General features: G+C 37.4%; 1 protein-coding gene across 1 annotated transcript in view; it reads left to right on the top strand.

The window, feature by feature from the left end:
• The first annotated feature begins 1,595 nt into the window (after positions 1-1,595).
• The window catches only part of pde4ba (phosphodiesterase 4B, cAMP-specific a), a 171,418-nt gene continuing 154,904 nt past the window's right edge, over positions 1,596-18,109 (top strand). The window contains exons 1-2 of the mRNA XM_086089090.1: positions 1,596-1,913; positions 17,548-17,642. Of these exons, the coding sequence (XP_085945216.1) occupies positions 17,601-17,642 (42 nt within the window). The 5' untranslated portion in view covers positions 1,596-1,913; positions 17,548-17,600. The remainder of the gene's footprint in view (positions 1,914-17,547; positions 17,643-18,109) is intronic.

The following is an 18,109-nucleotide window of genomic DNA, read 5'->3' as shown; positions in this document are numbered from 1 at the left end:
GGGCGGGAGATAATGCATCACTGTATGACGTTTATTGTGTCTTAACTTGGCCTTTAACAAGACAACGGCACTAAACCACATACTGTATTATAAAAGGCAATACTGTAAATAGTGTAAGCTATACTTGAAATCTAATTTTTCATTAGAACCAACAATAACCATTTCTTTCCCCACAGCTAAAAATGACATTTAAAGGTCAGTGGCTATAAACATTTCACTTGCTTATCTGTCAATTTGAAGCATCCTTGCTGGTTTGTTTCATGAGTCATTGTGACCTGCTTCATGTTAATCAAAAAAAAAAAATACTAAATAAAAACATCATTAAAATAATAATAATCAAAGGACAAGCTAAATTCTGCATTCTATGAAGCAAAACAAAACGTTTTGGATAAATGTTAAATTTGTTCTTTTTTGGAAACCAATACAAGCTAGAGTTTAGTTTTCTTTAGTCCAGTGCATTTTCCTAATTTTGCTCATCTGATTTCACTACCTTCTGCATTAAAAATTAAAAGAAAAGTATAGTCATAGTATTAGTCCACCTCTGCATAGTGTGTAGTTTTTGGTGCCATTTTAAAATACACAAAACATTTACAGCTCATAATTTTAAGGCCACGGTATCACCTTCAATTTAAGTTGCTCCATCATTTGTAAACATGCCAGCTAGGTACAAGCTGCAAAGTTGAATAAAAGTTGAATGTACTATCATTTTAATTGTCTTTATTATTAAGTTGTACATATCTTAAAGGGACAATATAAACATTTTCTATTTTTTCCAATGTTCATTCTTAAATTCATTCTAAAAATTATTGTGTTCTGTCATATCAGTTTTCTAAATATATAATTGTAGGTCTAGTAATCGCTAATCACATTACATAGGTCACGCCGCACTTGACATATTTCGCAGTCGTCTTTCTGCTACGCAGTAATTAATGGTCGGCTTGCGAAGTGTGGTCTCTCTGTCTCTTCAAAATGCACACGCTTAAAAACTTAAGTTGTTGCATTCTATTAGTTCACCACTAGATGGCAAACATTTATACACACTGTCGCTTTAAAGAATTCAAGCTGTAAGCTAATGATGGTTATAAGAGCAGCTGCTTGCTGGCACAATATGCCGCAATTTACATATGATTCAATTAGTCGACTACTGTTGGTTAGTCGACTCGCAAAATAATTGTTTGTGGCAGTACTACCCTGGACAAATAAAGTTAGTGCACCGAGGTCTCACCGATATTGTGGTTGTTTAGTTACCATCCACCTTCATGGTCCTCATTTCATTTTGCTCAACATTTCGCATGCAATTTCTATTTTCTAGACACACCTAGAAAACATCTTTGAAGCATTTAACCTCGGACATTGTTTCTGGCCATTTATCAGACTTAATTCCCATTTTATTCTGCAGCTCTCAATAGTCGTGCTACAACTGACTGACAGATGTCATTGTCCCACCAGCTTAAGATGCTGTTGTTCTCTTTTCCCTTTTGCAGCCTCTCAATTGGTCCACGCAGCGAAGGAGGAGAGGAGATTGGTGGGAGGGGAGGGGAGGGGAGGGGGGGCTATACAGGACCGAGGGAAATACCGACCCACGAACTCACTCTGATAGAGCTCCGTGTTTGCACAGGACAACTTTCAAATGAGAAGACTTCACAGTTTGTTTGTTTGCGCTGTTTTGCGGAATATGGTGTCAAAGTAAGTGGCAGCGAGACCCAGATGAAGTGAAGCGCCCGGATCAGCTCGCGCGCTGCCAAGTACGAAGACTGACTTGCTTCAGCGGAGGACGGCAGAATAATAGAAAACAGGAATGGCTCAAGGACATGTGTGCTGCGGTAAATAAGATGCTCCTCGTCGTGTAAAAACAAGGCGTCAGAAGCACCGGGATTCCCTTTGTCCCCACGTGCGGAGGAGGCTCGACTGAGGTGAGCAAGACTCGCTTTGTGTCCGCAGAGTAAACTGCACGTACTTTTGTTGAGAAAAAAAACGTTGCCAATCGAACAGTTCAATCTTTCAAAATGCAACTGAAAGAGAAAAGTTGCACGGAAATACAGTTGACGAAAGATTTGCGCTGGATTTTTGTGTGTTTTGGGCGACAACTTGAGTGGCGCTGCTGCTTGCGTTTCAGTCTATATTTGCTGTCAAACGTGCTCTGCCTCTGTCAGTATATACGGCGCTTTATATTGATTAATGCCGATTATGTTTTTGCACTACCCATAATGCTACGTTTAAATATTTTATATTGGTGTGTTTTGGTGGAGACTCTTGTAAAAAAAAAAAAAAGTAAATTTTTGTACAACTACCTTCAGGGGCACACTGGCTGTTCATAAATCAACAGAAACAATTTGGGTATCTTATAAATGTAAATGTACCCCCATAATAACAGTATGGGGGATTTATTAATTTTTTTGGTGGGGAGCGGGGGGGGGGCTTAAGCAAAAAAAAAAAAGTGTTTCTATTTAAATTTTCTTGATAGATGGATGGATTTATACTTTTTTATTGTGGCACAAAATATGAACAAAGTTGCATTTTTTTCCACTTTAGTTTTCACATATATTAGAAACATTTCTTTTCACTGAATACCTTAACAAAAATTTGACATTAGTTGTACACTCACTCTATTACAATGTAGGTGCCATTTTGTGTAGCTCCATATACTGCAAACAACATCTGGTGAGTTCTACAGTCGTAAAGGCTCTCTGAGGGAACAGATATCTATAGCCGGGTTTACATGGAGACTTTTTTGTCATTCGGATTGAAATCATTCCGAATTAAGATCTGTGGTCACAAGGGCCGGCCTTGATTTCCTCAATTTTGGGTGATCGGTGATCGGCCGAGCCCTTAAAAATAAATCGATCTTTTCTCTCATGTCAGCCACTGTCCTGTTCTGCTGATCAGACTAATAGGCTTTGAATTTTTATTTAAAAACTACTTCATCTGCAGTTAAAACAACCAGTTCATATTATTTTCTCGCTACTATTTAACGTGTACCAGTAAAACAAGAATGAAACACTGAAGGTCTATGATTTTATGAAAAAAAGGGGGGGGGGGATCAGGAATAGCAGGTCAGACTTTTTAAAAGATCGGTGGATCGACCTAGTGGTCACCTGTTTACATGTGACGTGATACATTCATTTGTCATTTAGCACAGTAGTTGTGATAGCAACATCTTGATAAAAACAAGTTCCAAATACTTTAAAACACATTCCCCTCATAGACAGAGCATGTGCAGATGGCAGACTGGCAGACTGGACACAGCCTGGCTATTCTTATTGAACTGTTTACATGATTCTCGTTCAAATTGGCAAAAGGAATATATCACCCCTGTGAATCCGATTGAAATTCCATTTGAGGTGTTTATATGGAGCATTTTCATTCCTTTTGGTCATTTGGATTCATTCTAATCAAAATACATGGCTCCATGTAAACTTGGCTAATTGAGTTTGTCACTGCTTCTGCAAGAGACATGTGATAAATCACCATGAGTGGCGTTTACATTCATCTCTTCATCTCTATTACCAGCAGTATTGTGAGAAAATGCATCAATATGTTACCGTCAAGTGTTCATTATAGGGAGACACTGTGGCTATGTGGATGCTGCCAGACTCTCAGTTCTTGTAATGCCTGCCTTTAAAGAATATATCAAACACATGCACTTTTGTTTCCATCAATCCATCCATTCATCCATTTAATGCTTCCTCATTCCCGTCATGAGTGAGCTGGAACCTACCTCAGCTGACTTTTGGACATGACTCTAGATGGGTCGCTAGTCATCTACAGGGACAAAACAAAACAAACAAACAAAAAACAACATTCTGGTTCACACCTGTGGATAGGGGTGCGCTCAAAATAATCAATACGGCAATACATTGTTGCGGGCCTCATTACAATACACAAATCGATATACGCAGGCGTCAGAATCGATATTGCACGTTAAAACATCTCATAAAGAGAAAAAAAAAGGGAAAAAAAGATATTGCACATTAACTTTAAATAGGCAGTTCAATATTGGGAGTGATTTGTCTCAAAAATATTCACACAAATAAATTTGTGATTTTCACGTGTTTTTCAAATCCACAAATATTTTCTTGATTTTCACGTGTTTTTCAGATCCATAAATATATCTGCAATTTTCACGTCTTTTTTAATTTAATGTGTGCATTTTCCATGACTTTTGCTTGAGAGTTGTCGAAAGTGCGTTTGTGTATCGTTGCGCACGCACATTTAGTTTTGGGACAAACATCATGCTGTTTCGAGATATTCACACACACACAAGCGCTCACATGTATCTAAGGCCCGTTCCTCCGCCGTCCACAGGGAGGCAGTGTTACTGTCTCCATTGAACGGGAACGAGACGGTTCTGTTTCTCATTGAAAAACAGAAATCAAGTCTTTATCTGACCTTCCATTATGTGTTTATTTTGCACAAGTCGGGAAACAAAATGCGACCTTAGTTTGTTTCCCTTGAGCTTGTTCTTAGGGGTTGGAATCTTTGAATGTCTTACGATTCGATTCCGATTTTTGGGCCTGCGATTCGAATCAGAATCGATTTTTGATTAAGGACGATTTTTTTATTCAAAATGATTTGATTGAGAATGATTTTTGCTTCAATCTATAGATGTGCAAGGAATTGTAATGATCTACTCCAGTCTGACTCGCTAAAGCTAATTAGCGCGCTACTCGCGGCACTTATATCACTCAAAAGAATGGCTCCACACTGAAAAAAACAAAAAACTTTTATTGAAATAACTTGATCGTGACTTTTTCCTTCTACTCTCTAACGTGGCTACAACTTAACAGTGTATTAGACCGCGTGGAACCACACTGCCCCTCAGTGTCCAAACTGGGTACAACATGAACAGCGCTCCAAATAAAGGCACACACAGACAAAGGCAAGACACTATAAGATAATGTAAATAAAATCGATTTTGGGACATTTAAAATCGATTCTGAATCATACTAAATGAGAATTGCGATTCTTATGAGAATCAATTTTTGGGCACACCGCTTCTTGTTTTGCTTTCACTCGAAAGACACTCTTCTTCTGCTGTAAAATTTTCTTCTTCTATGCCAATAAAACAGCAGGCATCTCTCTCTCTCTCTCTCTCTCTCTCTCTCTCTCTCTCTCTCTGAGGACACAAATGCAGAGAAACATGGCAGCGAGGCAGGTGTACACAAAAAAAAGTAATTTAAACAAACAAGGTACTTCTTCAATATTGAATTAACCAAAAAACTGGTCTCAAAGTAACTAAACAAACACTGGAAAGAAAAAGAATAGGAATGAGACAGCAAACTAACACACAGGAAAGAAGATGTGACCATTGACAATGAATCAACAAGGACTGAAAGAAAGCATCGAGCTAAATACAAACAAACTGATGAGACAACGAGAGACACCTGGACAAGACATAAATGGCTAAGGGAGCTGATTGGATGACGCAAGGGCCCGGGTTGACAAGCACAGGTGGACACAATAAAACTTAATGAAACGGATAGTGAGCAAAAGGGACAAAAGGAAAACATGACAATAAAAATCGAATTGAATTAAAATAAGCAAAATACAGATCATGACTCTTTCTTTCTTTCTTTCAGTTTTCGGCTCAGGTTATAGTTGATATGCACATTGTTTTATGAGTTTTGAGTATTGTGGGAACAGAGACAGCATAAATGTCTTCTTCTTGATTTGTTTTGACAGTCGTAACAGTTTGAAACACACACTACCCACAGCGGCAGGACTTAAGTGGAACAATCAATCCAAATGCATGCATGTAATGGGAGATGTGAAATTGTGACTCTCTTGTGGGTCTTTATTGTGTGAGAGCTCTACCTACCTGTCTGTCTCAGGTGATTTACTCAATAGTGTGAATTGTAAAAGCAACACTTAAAAAAAAAAATTCAGGGCCCCACTTCAGTCTTGGTTTGTCCATCTTTTGCCTTATATAGGTTTTTTCTTGACCTGGCTCCCACCATTCCTTCCCTCGCCTCTTTGTGTTTGATTGCACTAAAGCTGCAGAGACACCAGTAAATATTGTCGCGCGGCATGACAGTAATGACCTGTTGTAGCCTGTCGAGACGGACTTTGCAAATATCAAATCAGTGCCTAAATGATGCTTATGCATTCTGCTCTCTCCTATCAGCAGTTTGATTATGTGTTTAGATGAGCTACCCAGTAGATTGTGTGCTCTGATTATGTGCTGAGGAATCTTTGGTTCAGCATGTAGCCGGCCATTTTACTGTAATGTATCATGCGCTACACCACAGGCATCAAACTTGAGGCTTGGGGACAATATTTGGGCCGCCACATTATTTTATGTGGCCCACTCAAGTAAATAAACAGTCTCTACTTCACAATTCCTGCTGTAGGCCTGCACTTTGCACATGTCTTATCCTGGTATGCAAATGGTGTCTATTTTTTTTCCCATAGAAATCTAATTAAAAATCACAACTGTTTCAGGAGATTTAATGATAAACACTTATTTGGATTTCAAGGCTTGTAAAGTTTAATAATAGATGCTGTCTTCCCCACACATTGTGTGTGCGTGCATGTGCCGTGTGTTTGTGTGTAATAATGATCCTATTGATCTCTTGTGGTTCATATTATTTATTAGCGCTTGTGGGTCAGCCAAGTATCACAATGCATTAGTTAATAGAAACTACGCGATTTATACACCTTTATATGACCTTCTATCTTTCACTACAAATCACACTTTAAGGGGATCCTTTATTGGCTTCTGCAAATTGTAAACATACAAATATTAGCAAAAAAAAAATCCTGTAAAAGTTACCATCATCCAAAGATTTTTTTACAGTCATCAAGACCACTATCTTTCTGGCACTCAATGTGTTCTGGGCATTTCTTCAAACAAAGCAGAAGTGAAAATGAGAGGATTAAAACAAGATTCTTTAGTTACAAGTGTTTTGACTTTCCTAGTCTGCTTCAACCTGGTGACAACTACAATCCCCAGTGCATTCTTTTCCAGTGTATATATATTATACTCAACTGATTTCCATCAAGTAATAGTTTTAAACGGAGAAACTGTCATATGACAAATGTCAGAAAAAATGAGAAAACGGACTCATCTTGTTTTTCATGCAGGTGCAAGCCTCACTTAGCATGTTTGCAGATTGTGCTGTGCCATGCTGAGTGTACCGGCGGTTTTTCGTTTTCTTTGAAAAAACCCTGGCGCACCTGACAATTTGGTGGCTGAAAGTAGACTAAATTTGACACTTGCTGAAAGCAGGTCTAAGTTGTGGCGCAGGTGGTGTAACACGATTTTGGGGAATTTGTCAGATTTTGCACTCCGGGCACATGTGTGGTGGATGCCATTGTAGTGTATTTCATTCATAAATAAAACAACAGCGTACATCCCTCTAAATTATTGTAGAAATCAATTCATTGAATGCATTATTGTTGTTATTATTGTTATCATCTTTAAGTCACCCCCATAGCCAGATGTAATATTTCCATAAATAAAATATAAAATAATTATGGATTCCGATTTAAGCTAAACTACAACCATTTAATAATGGAAGATTAATTGACATGGTTCATGGATCTAAATTTAAATGGCCTTAATATGTTACAATTAAAACTGTCATCAGGTAAGCCATAAAGATTTTAATATAGCATTCAATCTGAATTCAGTCAATCTCAATTCTATTCTAAAGGATTTAGCCCGGCTGTTGTTTCTTTATTCGATGATAATGTCTCTGCATTTCTGCTTAGCTCTGGGCAGATCGCCCAGCGGTAATTTTGTCTGCTTAATATTCCAAATCCCACTCTTGACACAGGGCATGGCAACAGCCAGATATTCTTATGCATTTTGCATAAATGAAGGATAGCTTTGAAGCCTTGTACAATATTGTGTGTGTGTGTGTGCATGCATGCGTGTGTATGTCCAGTAGTGTATGTGTGTGTGTCAGTCATTGTGAAGAGGTTCTGTTCTCTGAAGAAGTAGAGTGGTTTAGCTTTGTATGAAAAAAATTCACATACACATTGCATTTTTAGGCAAGGTTCAGTCCGGCTTGGCTCATGTATTTATTGTTTGACAAATGCATGTTTTCATTTATTTTCAATTTCTGACAATGCAATGACCAAAGGCTCTAATCCTGAAGATGCAAAACAAATTAAAATAAATAAATAAATCTTGCTCTTGTTTTTTTTTTTACAAAAGCTGAAAGTAACTGAACTGGGGGAAAAAAATACAGTCTACGAATATTGAACCACAAACAACATGGTGTGATTGTCAAAGAAAACAATCTGTTTGCCCTTGCTGCTGTACTATAGTACAGTAATAAAAAGAGAGAAACAGGTGAGAAATTAAAGCAAAACGTGTGGATACTTAAACGGCATTTTGGTTTCATTACTCGCACATTTCAGTGACAGAAACTCTATATGCTTCACATTTTCATCAACTGTTGCATGAAATTATTAGTATTATTTTAAAACTCAACATATTCTGCATATATGCTGTTTGCATGGCTTGGCTGGATGGATGACTCTTCGTACCTGGAAATGTCATTTTTGTTGTGAAAGCTCACATGCATTTTGGCGAGAGTCAGGCCTGAAGTGTTGTGTGATGACGCATGTGCATATTGAGTATTTATTCAAATGTAACCAGAAATGTGAGGTAAACTGAACTCACTCTAAGTATTTCACAGCTTTTGAATACACTTTACTTCAAAAAATATATTTTAAATTGACCTGATCAAAGTGACTGCAAATTGTTACCCTGCATTTATTAGGTAGATAGAAATGACATTTTTCTTTCTTTCTGGGCAACACTTGTTATTACTGATATAAAATAGGTAGTGTAGGTATAATTTACCCTTTATTGTATTAATCCTTTACTGCCTACAAAGATCGTGTAAATTTGACACGATTTTCATGCGTTAAATTCACTGTTTTCGAAAATCATTTTTTACAGTGCGCACACTCACATCAACACAACCTACCCTAAAATTATGTTAAATTGCGAGTTTAATATCTTAAGAAATGGCAAATTTATTACTCTGTCACTGATTAAAATGTTTCGAACATGGTGCCAGCACCAGCTGCGCACCACAAAGTCTGCAGTCATGCTGAGCACCCGACTGTCCAAAAAGCCATAATACTTCACAAAAGCAAATGCCTGTGTTATGTTATCTTCCCAAACTTCTTATTCAAAGGTCTTAGAGCCGTGAGTGATGCAATACATAAAACAATGAGCTGACTCATTGTCTAAAAGAATATATAAAAGTCCAGAATTGTCTGTCGTACAATTATTACACACTGTAATTATGACTGCACTGCAGCTCTATCATAAGTTGATAATCGACTACGGTGCAGACTTTTTGGGTGAAGTCGTCATAAACCGAGGACCCACTTTAATAACAAAATCCACAACAATTTAACAAACTGATAAGAACTGCAAAGGGAATTTTTCATTTATCAAATGTGTTTACGTTTTTGTGTGTTAGCAATTGATGGAGAGAGAGATGTGTGCACTTGCATTCATTTTTGACAGAATTGTGTGGTCATCAGGGAACTGTAATCAAATCACTGGTAGTCAGACCACATCTCATGGTAAATGGGTGACTTCTGTTTTCTGTTTTATAGCGGGAATTACATTTTATTTGTGTCAAATGTTGTCATTGTAATACTTAATTGCAGCATATGTGCAGCATCTGGTAGACTGTAAAATCATCCAGTTGTTGGATGTAGTTTTCTTCTAAATGTTTTTATTATAATTTTTTGTTTCCAGGTCAGTTAATTTTGTTGCGGTGCATTTTTCCCCCCAGCTGTGCTTTGTTTATTTTGTAGATTGTGATTTTGATTAATTTTAGGGTCCCTTGCCCTTTTCCATCTCTCTCTACACTGAAAAGATTCTACATTTAGATCCATTGTCCTTTTGATCATGCTTGGATGTGTTAAATTTTTCTTTCAACTTTCTGTTTTTTTGTTATAGCTTGTTTATGTCAGAGTGCTTTCTCATATCAAGTCCTAGTTAAAAAATAATTATATGCGACACAGTATGCCCATGACAGTTTTGTGACTCGCTCAGAACCACAAATGTTGCTAATGATATCTTTAATTAGGGATGTTCGATACCACTTTTTTTTAGATCGATACTGATACGAGTACTCAAATCTTCAGTCCTCACTGATACCGATACCAAGTGCCGATACCATTAGTTCTTATGATACATAAAATGAAAAAAAAAAAAAAAAACACTAACATGAAACAAATAATCCAGTGGCTAGGAAAAAAAAAGTCCCAATCAAATTATGAGCAGTGAAGTGCAAATAATTAAATTCGATACAATAGTGTTTCAAGTAATGTAGTAATATCTACCATGTTAAGAATTCCTCAAGCTGTTTAGTGTGTGATGTTTAATTATATATCTTGTTTTCAAATCCATGCTTTTAATGTGCAAGGCTGCTCGGTATTTCCATTTCCTGTTTCACGCTCTCCGTTCGTCATTCATCTCAGAGCAGTGCAGTAGTCAATGACGATATACTATATACAAGGATCTGTCTGCACTTCAGGGCTAATTAATTTGTGGAGTACAACTGAAGACTCATGTGCTCTCTTACTGGAGCCCCCGGTGGTGGTCAATGAACGCAAAATAACCATTTCAACCTTTAGTACCGATACTTTTAAATATGGCCTGGTATCGGCCTGTACTCACCCATCCCTATCTTTAGTCCCATTCAACCAGATCTTTTAGCTGAACTCAATATTCAAATAGCTTCCTGCTGTGTGATATTACTGATATCCACTACAAACATTTTAAATTGTGTGTGCTTCAGACATAATTTGTTGTTCACCTTTAAGAATCCTAGTACCAACACTAAAAATAATGAATGTTTAAAAAATATATATGTTTATTTCGCTAGCTTAGTTTTTTAATGATGTAGTGTGAGTGAATACATTTAGTATAGCAAAATTTAATTTGAAAACTATTTGTTTATGAAGCAGCGTGTATAGAAATTGATCTTCAGCCTTCTAGTTCTATGATTTGACCGACATGGATGAAGAAGCAGCAGCAGCAGCCTGATGGTTGTTTCAAATGTAGGTTGATCACATGCACATAATCCTTTGCTAACTATGCAGGCTTCGTGTGAAAATGGCATGCAGAAATGCTTATCTCGGGAAAGGGTGCGCATGATGGAGCGACAAATGTATGTTTGTGTCACATGGGAACGCTAGCTTCAATATGAATGTGTAAAATTAGTACAATTAACAAAATTCATGAATTAAATTAAAGTAAAAAAGATGCAAGTACAGTATACCGGTATGTTCAATCCATCCATCTATTGTCTTTACTGCTTATCCTCATCCGGGTCCTGCTAAACATTTGCGTATGTGCCAGTGATTATAATCTACTGATGATAATTCTGTTAGCTAACTGTTATCTGTACTAACACTACAGCTCTGCTTACATTTTGGCTTTGCCAAGCTGTCAAATCAGCGTGGGGATAGCATTAGCTCAACAGGGACTGCCCCCCAAAATTCTGAACCACTTGTTCACCTAGATGTGTTTGGGGTTATATGCAGCTCACCAAAGATTTACTTGGGTGGACAGGCATGCCAAAAGACCTGTGCATGCTTAACCGATGTCTTATGCTTTCAATCAGGTGAATGAAGTTTAGTATGCTGGCCTAATCTGCCTGCGCCTTGATCAAGTCCACCAAAATCACATTACACCACCCATCACCACAACTTAGGCCTGCGTTTAACTGGTCTAAATTGTCTACTTTTTGTCACCAAATTGTCAGGTGCGTGGGGCGCACGTAATTAAAAAAAAATCCCTTGGTCCGCCGGAACACCCAGCAAGCGCAATGCGGTCTGCCTAATTCCAAAACATGGTAAACTGGACAAAAAAAATTAAGACGTGCCGTTTTTTACGCCAAGCAGGCGTGTGCCTGTTTACCAAAATAGGGCTCTGAGGCTTACTACAATGGGTGACCAGTGAATTGGATAGTGTATGAGAAGAGTGGGTGCTGCTCTTGCCCTTGGTGAGAAGAAAATGAACAGATTGTGTAGATGTACATTCAGATGAGCAGTTATGGTACAGCATATTAGCCTCATCTAAATTTGACCTTATTAAATGGCATCCACATGTCAGCATGATCTGTTGAAAGATTCATATAAATGCTTTGTTCATGCTATTCATACCCTCTGGTGTTTTGTGTGCTAAATGGATGATAATTTACACTTTATTAAACACTCTTTGAAATATGTTAAGTATTCAAATTTCAACGTAATAAATGTATTGGAGTGCTTTACATCTGCATTTTTATTCTGATTATAACATTCAAACAAATGTAGACTACTAGTAAGTAAAAAAAAAAGTGGCCACACTTTTGACTGGTTCCGTATATCCATATATGTCATTACATGTCATTTTAATTTTCCATTGTCATCATAAATTTAAAAATATATTTGATGCCAGAGAATGGGCTTCATATTGTAAATGTATATATTAGTGTTGTATCCTGAAATTGTAGCCTATGGACTGCAGATCTCTTGACTAAGAACAGTGGAGCGGCAAAGGGTAAGCATACAGTATGCATGAACGGCTTATCTGTATGGCTAGTGACATTTTCATTTATGGATTAGTTCATGCTAAAGTCCCAAGCAGTACACAAGATTCCCGGCTGTCGAAGCTCAATGGAAAATATCACTTGTGACATTTTGGAAATCATTTACTGAACATGAAATTTGACATGATAACTCTTGTCTAGAACTACAAATTATGTATTTCATAGAGATATCAGTCAGTCAAATGAAACTATTATTATTCCTCATAGTTTTGTGTGTTTTTTAATGTCATGTCTTGATAAAAATGTGTGTCTTTTATATTATTTGTGTCATTAAGTGAACAATAGTAGTGTGTAAAGTCTTTATTAAAAGTAGCAGCAAGGACAGGGACAGTTATAAAATTGTTGTGGTGGGGTTATATCTGACAATTTCTAAGATAACACGACAGAGCATTTTCAAAAGTTAAAATTAATTGGAAAATTAAATTAGGATGTGCATTGTTTAAAGTTTAAAACTTGATTATTATTTTTTTTGTAACAGACTTACGAAATGCTATGCTTTCACAAATGATAACTGTTTGTGATATGATGAATTAAAAAAAATCCAATGCATTTACGTAGCCAATGCATGTCACGGGTTGCGAGTTATTGAGGTGGTGATGGCAAAAAAGTCGACGCAAGTGCAGGGAAGCAGGGAGGGATATATTTATTTTCCAAATATAAAAAAACAAGCGCAAACAAAGTATGTGGAATCAAAATTCTTCACCTTCTCAAAATATTAGCCTTAGCCATTTTTTCCCCACGTATATAGCCGATATAAGGCAAAAAAAAAAAGAGAAGTCTTTTGTGGGAGGGCTCCTGACAATTGGTGTTGGCATTGATGTCTGTGTAGCCACTAGAGAACAGGAAATGCACAAATTCAGCTATTTTGTTGAATTGTCAAATAAAATCAATGTCAAACATGGACCAAATAGCTAAAATGGAAAATAATTTCTAATCAGTATTAGTTAACACCCTCCCCTTTTTTTTTTTAAATATAGTCTTCAAATGCGGGTGAGGGGACAGTGCAGCACTGCCTCTCCAGCCTACCATGACACAACAGATGCTATGGAAGATCCCCTCCCAGATAATGATCACGTTGTCAGTTATTTCCCTGACAGTCTGTGGTGAGACACGCTGTCCCTGAGGTCAAGGCGTCAATGCCTTCGTCATCTGTGAACTGCTGACTTCGGTCCCATGTGGGAACGCATAGTCATGCACCAGAAGGAAGCCGGGGCCCAGCGCACCAGCGTAATGGTCTGACGAGGGATCAGAAGAGCTTATCTCACTACTTAACAGCAGTCTAATTATCTTATTGTATTCTGTACAGACCTCCAGGGATAGGACTTCCCAGACCATCACTGACCCACTGCCAAATCAGGCGTGCTAATGGACATTGCAGTATAACAAGATTCTAATATTCCTCCACGGAACCCATACTTAAATACATCAAGTCTAAGTATACTCTACATAAACTAATAACACAGAAGACACAAGGGATAAATAATTGGGGGGTGGGGGGTGGTTGTGGGGGGTTGGTGTCAAAACTTAATTTTTAGTTAATTTAAAGTTCCTTTAACGCCACAATTTTTTTTAACGAGCAATTAATAACCGCTTCTTACTTGGAAAGCCTGTTTTGGGGGAATTCCAGTCGCAACGCAGAAGACACAAAATTTAGCAGTAAAAAATTGAATAATAATGCATATATTTGTGGGAACTGGGATCAAGTTGTATTTTACAATTTTAAAAATGTGCAGAATTTCACAAGTTACTTCATGTTAAAGATTAGATAACTCTTAATATGAAAATGAAAATGCACTGAGCTGTCACCAATGTCTTACAAATGCAATTATGCCACATAGTGGCAGAAAAATGACCTCAACACAAATTAATTTCACACTTGTTTTTTTACAGTACAGTACATCTTTTTAATTTTAACTCAATTTTTATGAATTATTATTAAATTACTGTATCAATGACTAAAAGATCCAGCCATATTTCTATTAGTTTAGCATTTTTTTTCCACTTTTATGTTAACAAGAGTATGAAAACTTAAAAAAATATTTTATTTTACATTTTATTGTACATTTAGATATAAATAGATAGATATAAAAGTCATGCAATTAATTATGATTAAAAAATGTTAATCGCCTGAGACCCCTAATAAATAATAAAGCAAACATAACTATAGTTTACAGCATTTTCTCCTGAAGAGGGCAATACAAAAATGATCTAATAACCAATATGTGCTCTGACCTTAAGTTTGGGAACCACTGATGTAGAGTACAACGCACCAATGGCAAATCTGTCAATTCCGATGATTTCTGGTTGCATGGTGTTGGGCTGTGAGGCAGTTATCGCCTCATTCTACCACTAGCGGCAAGAGCTCTGGGAAAGTACACAACAATGTTAGAGAGGATGAAAAGAAAGTTATCTGTGGCCAATACATGCAAAACTTTTCATTCTTAAGGTCTGCCATGCAAATTCTCTCTCCTTAGCTGGTTGAACCGATTCACAATTGCTTCTAAACTGGACTTGTTGATTTTAGGAAAGCATACTATTGCAGTGTATTAATCAAATACGCGCACAAAGCACATTTAAAGTCAGACGAGTTGACAACCGAGTCAATAACAAAACATCTACAATCAACCAGGGGTTCCATGAGCCACTCAGTCAAATGGATGCTTAGGCGTTATCTTCGCTCCATTAAACTGATTCACAATTGAGTCTCCAATGATGCATGTGACCTTGTCATGCAACACAGACTGGAGCTGAAATGTGACAGGATGCTTAATACATTTTGCCACTGCCTCTTCCTAATAGGTTTTGCTGTCCAAATTACATACTGTAAAGTGAGGGCAGGCATGATAATTATGTAACCTTATGGTTTAAGACTACCTGGTGGCATTTATAAAGGGCACAGAATGTTTGGTTTAAAAAAGGCAATTTTTTTTATTGTGGCTAGTGGTGTAACGTATCACAAAAGTCACGGTTTGGATCGGATCATGGATTTGACCAACGGATAAGATATTTTTTCCCTCTTTTTTTTTCAGATCAGCAAAAAAAAGAAGATAAATAATAGTTTTTCTTCATCTATTTTGTAAAGCACTTTTTCCCCATTAAATGATTCATTCTAATTTAGCCCTTTAGGATTTAGGAACACAACTTTAAGTCAAGTCAAGTCATCTTTATTTATATAGCTCTTTCAAACAGCCTTATAGCTGTCATAAAGTGCAATATGAGGCAGAAACATTCTTATTTTATACATGGTCCATGTGTCAACTAACAAAGTACTAATGGCTTAAAGTTGTGTTCCTAAAATCTAAACGGCTATGTTTGACATTTTGAGTTCAATGTTGTTGTTGTTTTAATGGGCAAAAATGTTTAATAAAATTAATCAGGACGTTCTATTTATGTATTATTATTTTTTTAAGAATTATGAAAAGACCTCAAAGTGCAATTTAAGGCACATTCCCTTCCTTTAAACATGAGAGTGAATTACAAAGTAGCCTTGGTCCATAATATTGAAAAATAATTAAACCAGGTACCAGCTGTCAAACTCACTTACAGCCAGACACTCGTTGGTAATGCTAACTGTTAGCCGCTAGCCACTTACCTCGGAGGCTTCTACCGTATCATACAATGAGGGCGTAATTAATTAGCGGTTTCTTAGCATCCTAAATTAGCGATTGAAAATGAGTTTGGGATAGAGTTGTGTTGGTCGCAACTACAATGTCGATCTAAACTACGAGGAAGAAAGCCTAAACGTCTAAAAGGGAAGTCAAGCTAGCCACCACGCCATGACGAGGGCCAACTTCAAAGTAAAAGTTTACTAAGGCTATTTGCATCCCAAACTTTATTTTCAAGTTAGGCTTAGTGTGTTACGTTTAGTTTTTTTTTCAGCCTCCTTATCATGTCAGAATGGTGTTTATCGTGAATGCGCACTGTTGTTTATTCCCCTATCATGGGTTTTCTCCGGGTACTCCGGTTTCCTCCCACATTCCAAAGACATGTATGGCAGGTTAATTGAACACTTCAAATTGTCCATAGGTGGGATTGTGAGTGTGGATAGTGTACCTTGCGATTGGCTGGCAACCAGTTCAGGGTGTACCCCGCCTACTGCCCGAAGCCAGCTGGGCTAGGCTCCAGCGCCCCCCGCGACCCTTGTGAGGACAAGCGGTTAAGAAAACGGATGGATAATATTTTTTGCAAGAGGGTGAAGATATGTCCAATTCCTGCTCAACGATGTTGTGAATGTTAGTGTGAAAAGGTTGTCTGTCTATAAATCTTTATGACTGACTGTTGACCAATCCAGGGTTTAGTCTACCTTTCGCCTGAAGTCAGCTGGGATTAGCGTGAACTCCCCGTGACACTGAACAAGATAGAAACGGATGGATGTAATGTATGTTGTGCTAGTCTTTCTGTGTCCTGTCCCAACATGACCCTTTACCTCCCTAATATATTATATTCAGGATTGTATCCAATGTCTTTCCATGATCAGATCTCAGCTGAAACTGATTTCATCTGTTCGTCATTCATTGAGGAAAAAAAAACAGATAATGACTAAATCCATTCAGGCTGCCTCAGGTCTCATTAGCATGCTGATTCATTATGTTCTTGAGAGGAGTGATTACAGGGAGAATTTTTTTTAACTAATTTGCCTGTGATTAGAACAGTCATCGGAAATATAGCCAACACAACACATTTACTCTTTTTAGAGCCATTCGTAAACAAAATTAGGTCATTGTCATTATTGTCCATTTGTTTTATGTATATTTGTTTTATATAGGTCTCTCTTTAAATTTATCTGTCAATGTGTTTCATTTTAGATACTGAACTGTTCATGCCTCTCTCTCTTTTGCAGCTCACTATAGAAAATTCAGTGGGGAAAGTTTTTTTTTTTACTTTGCCTATTTTACTTGCTAAAAGAGACTCGCCATGTTATGTTCCCCATAATCTTTCCATGCTGTCCTTAACTGTGTGTTTGTATTTGCAGGTGTGTGCGCGAGGCTGCCTTGGTGGCCAGTGGAGTAGCCTACTCAAGGAAAGATGAGAAAAAGCCGGAGTGTCCTCACAGTGTGTCCTAACAATGTAAGCCATTGAGTCATTGTCATCCAATATCATAAGACCTCAGTGAAGATTCATATTTGAAGTGTATTTAATCCAAAAATACAGTACTGTAGTTCAAGTCAAGCGACGGGGCACTGTGCAAAGTAATTAAAATGAATATGGTGGATGTGTAAAAAGGGTTGGCTCTACAAGATGAAACACACAAGTGTAAAATAAATAATAAGGATCGAATTAGGGTTATAAACCGTCACAAATGAGAACAGTAAGTACACGAGATTCCAGTAATGATGTGGCGACGTGAGTAAAGCACACGAGGTGACTTGGCAGTATGCTGTAAAGACAAGCAACGCATCGATAAGGTGAAAGAACAAAATAATGAGGCAAGCATACGGATAGCTGAGGTCTCCTATTACTGTCTGACAGATGTAAGGATGGGAAGTGACTAGATAATAGCAGTGGGTGTGTGGAAGGAAAAAACAGCAGAAAGA

Source organism: Leptonotus elevatus, chromosome 11 (genome assembly GCF_054856555.1).
Source record: "Leptonotus elevatus isolate MCC_2025b chromosome 11, RoL_Lele_1.0, whole genome shotgun sequence".
NCBI classification, from domain to species: Eukaryota; Metazoa; Chordata; class Actinopteri; order Syngnathiformes; family Syngnathidae; genus Leptonotus; species Leptonotus elevatus.
Note: the sequence above shows the minus strand (reverse complement) of the source record. Positions and strands in the feature narration are given on the sequence as shown.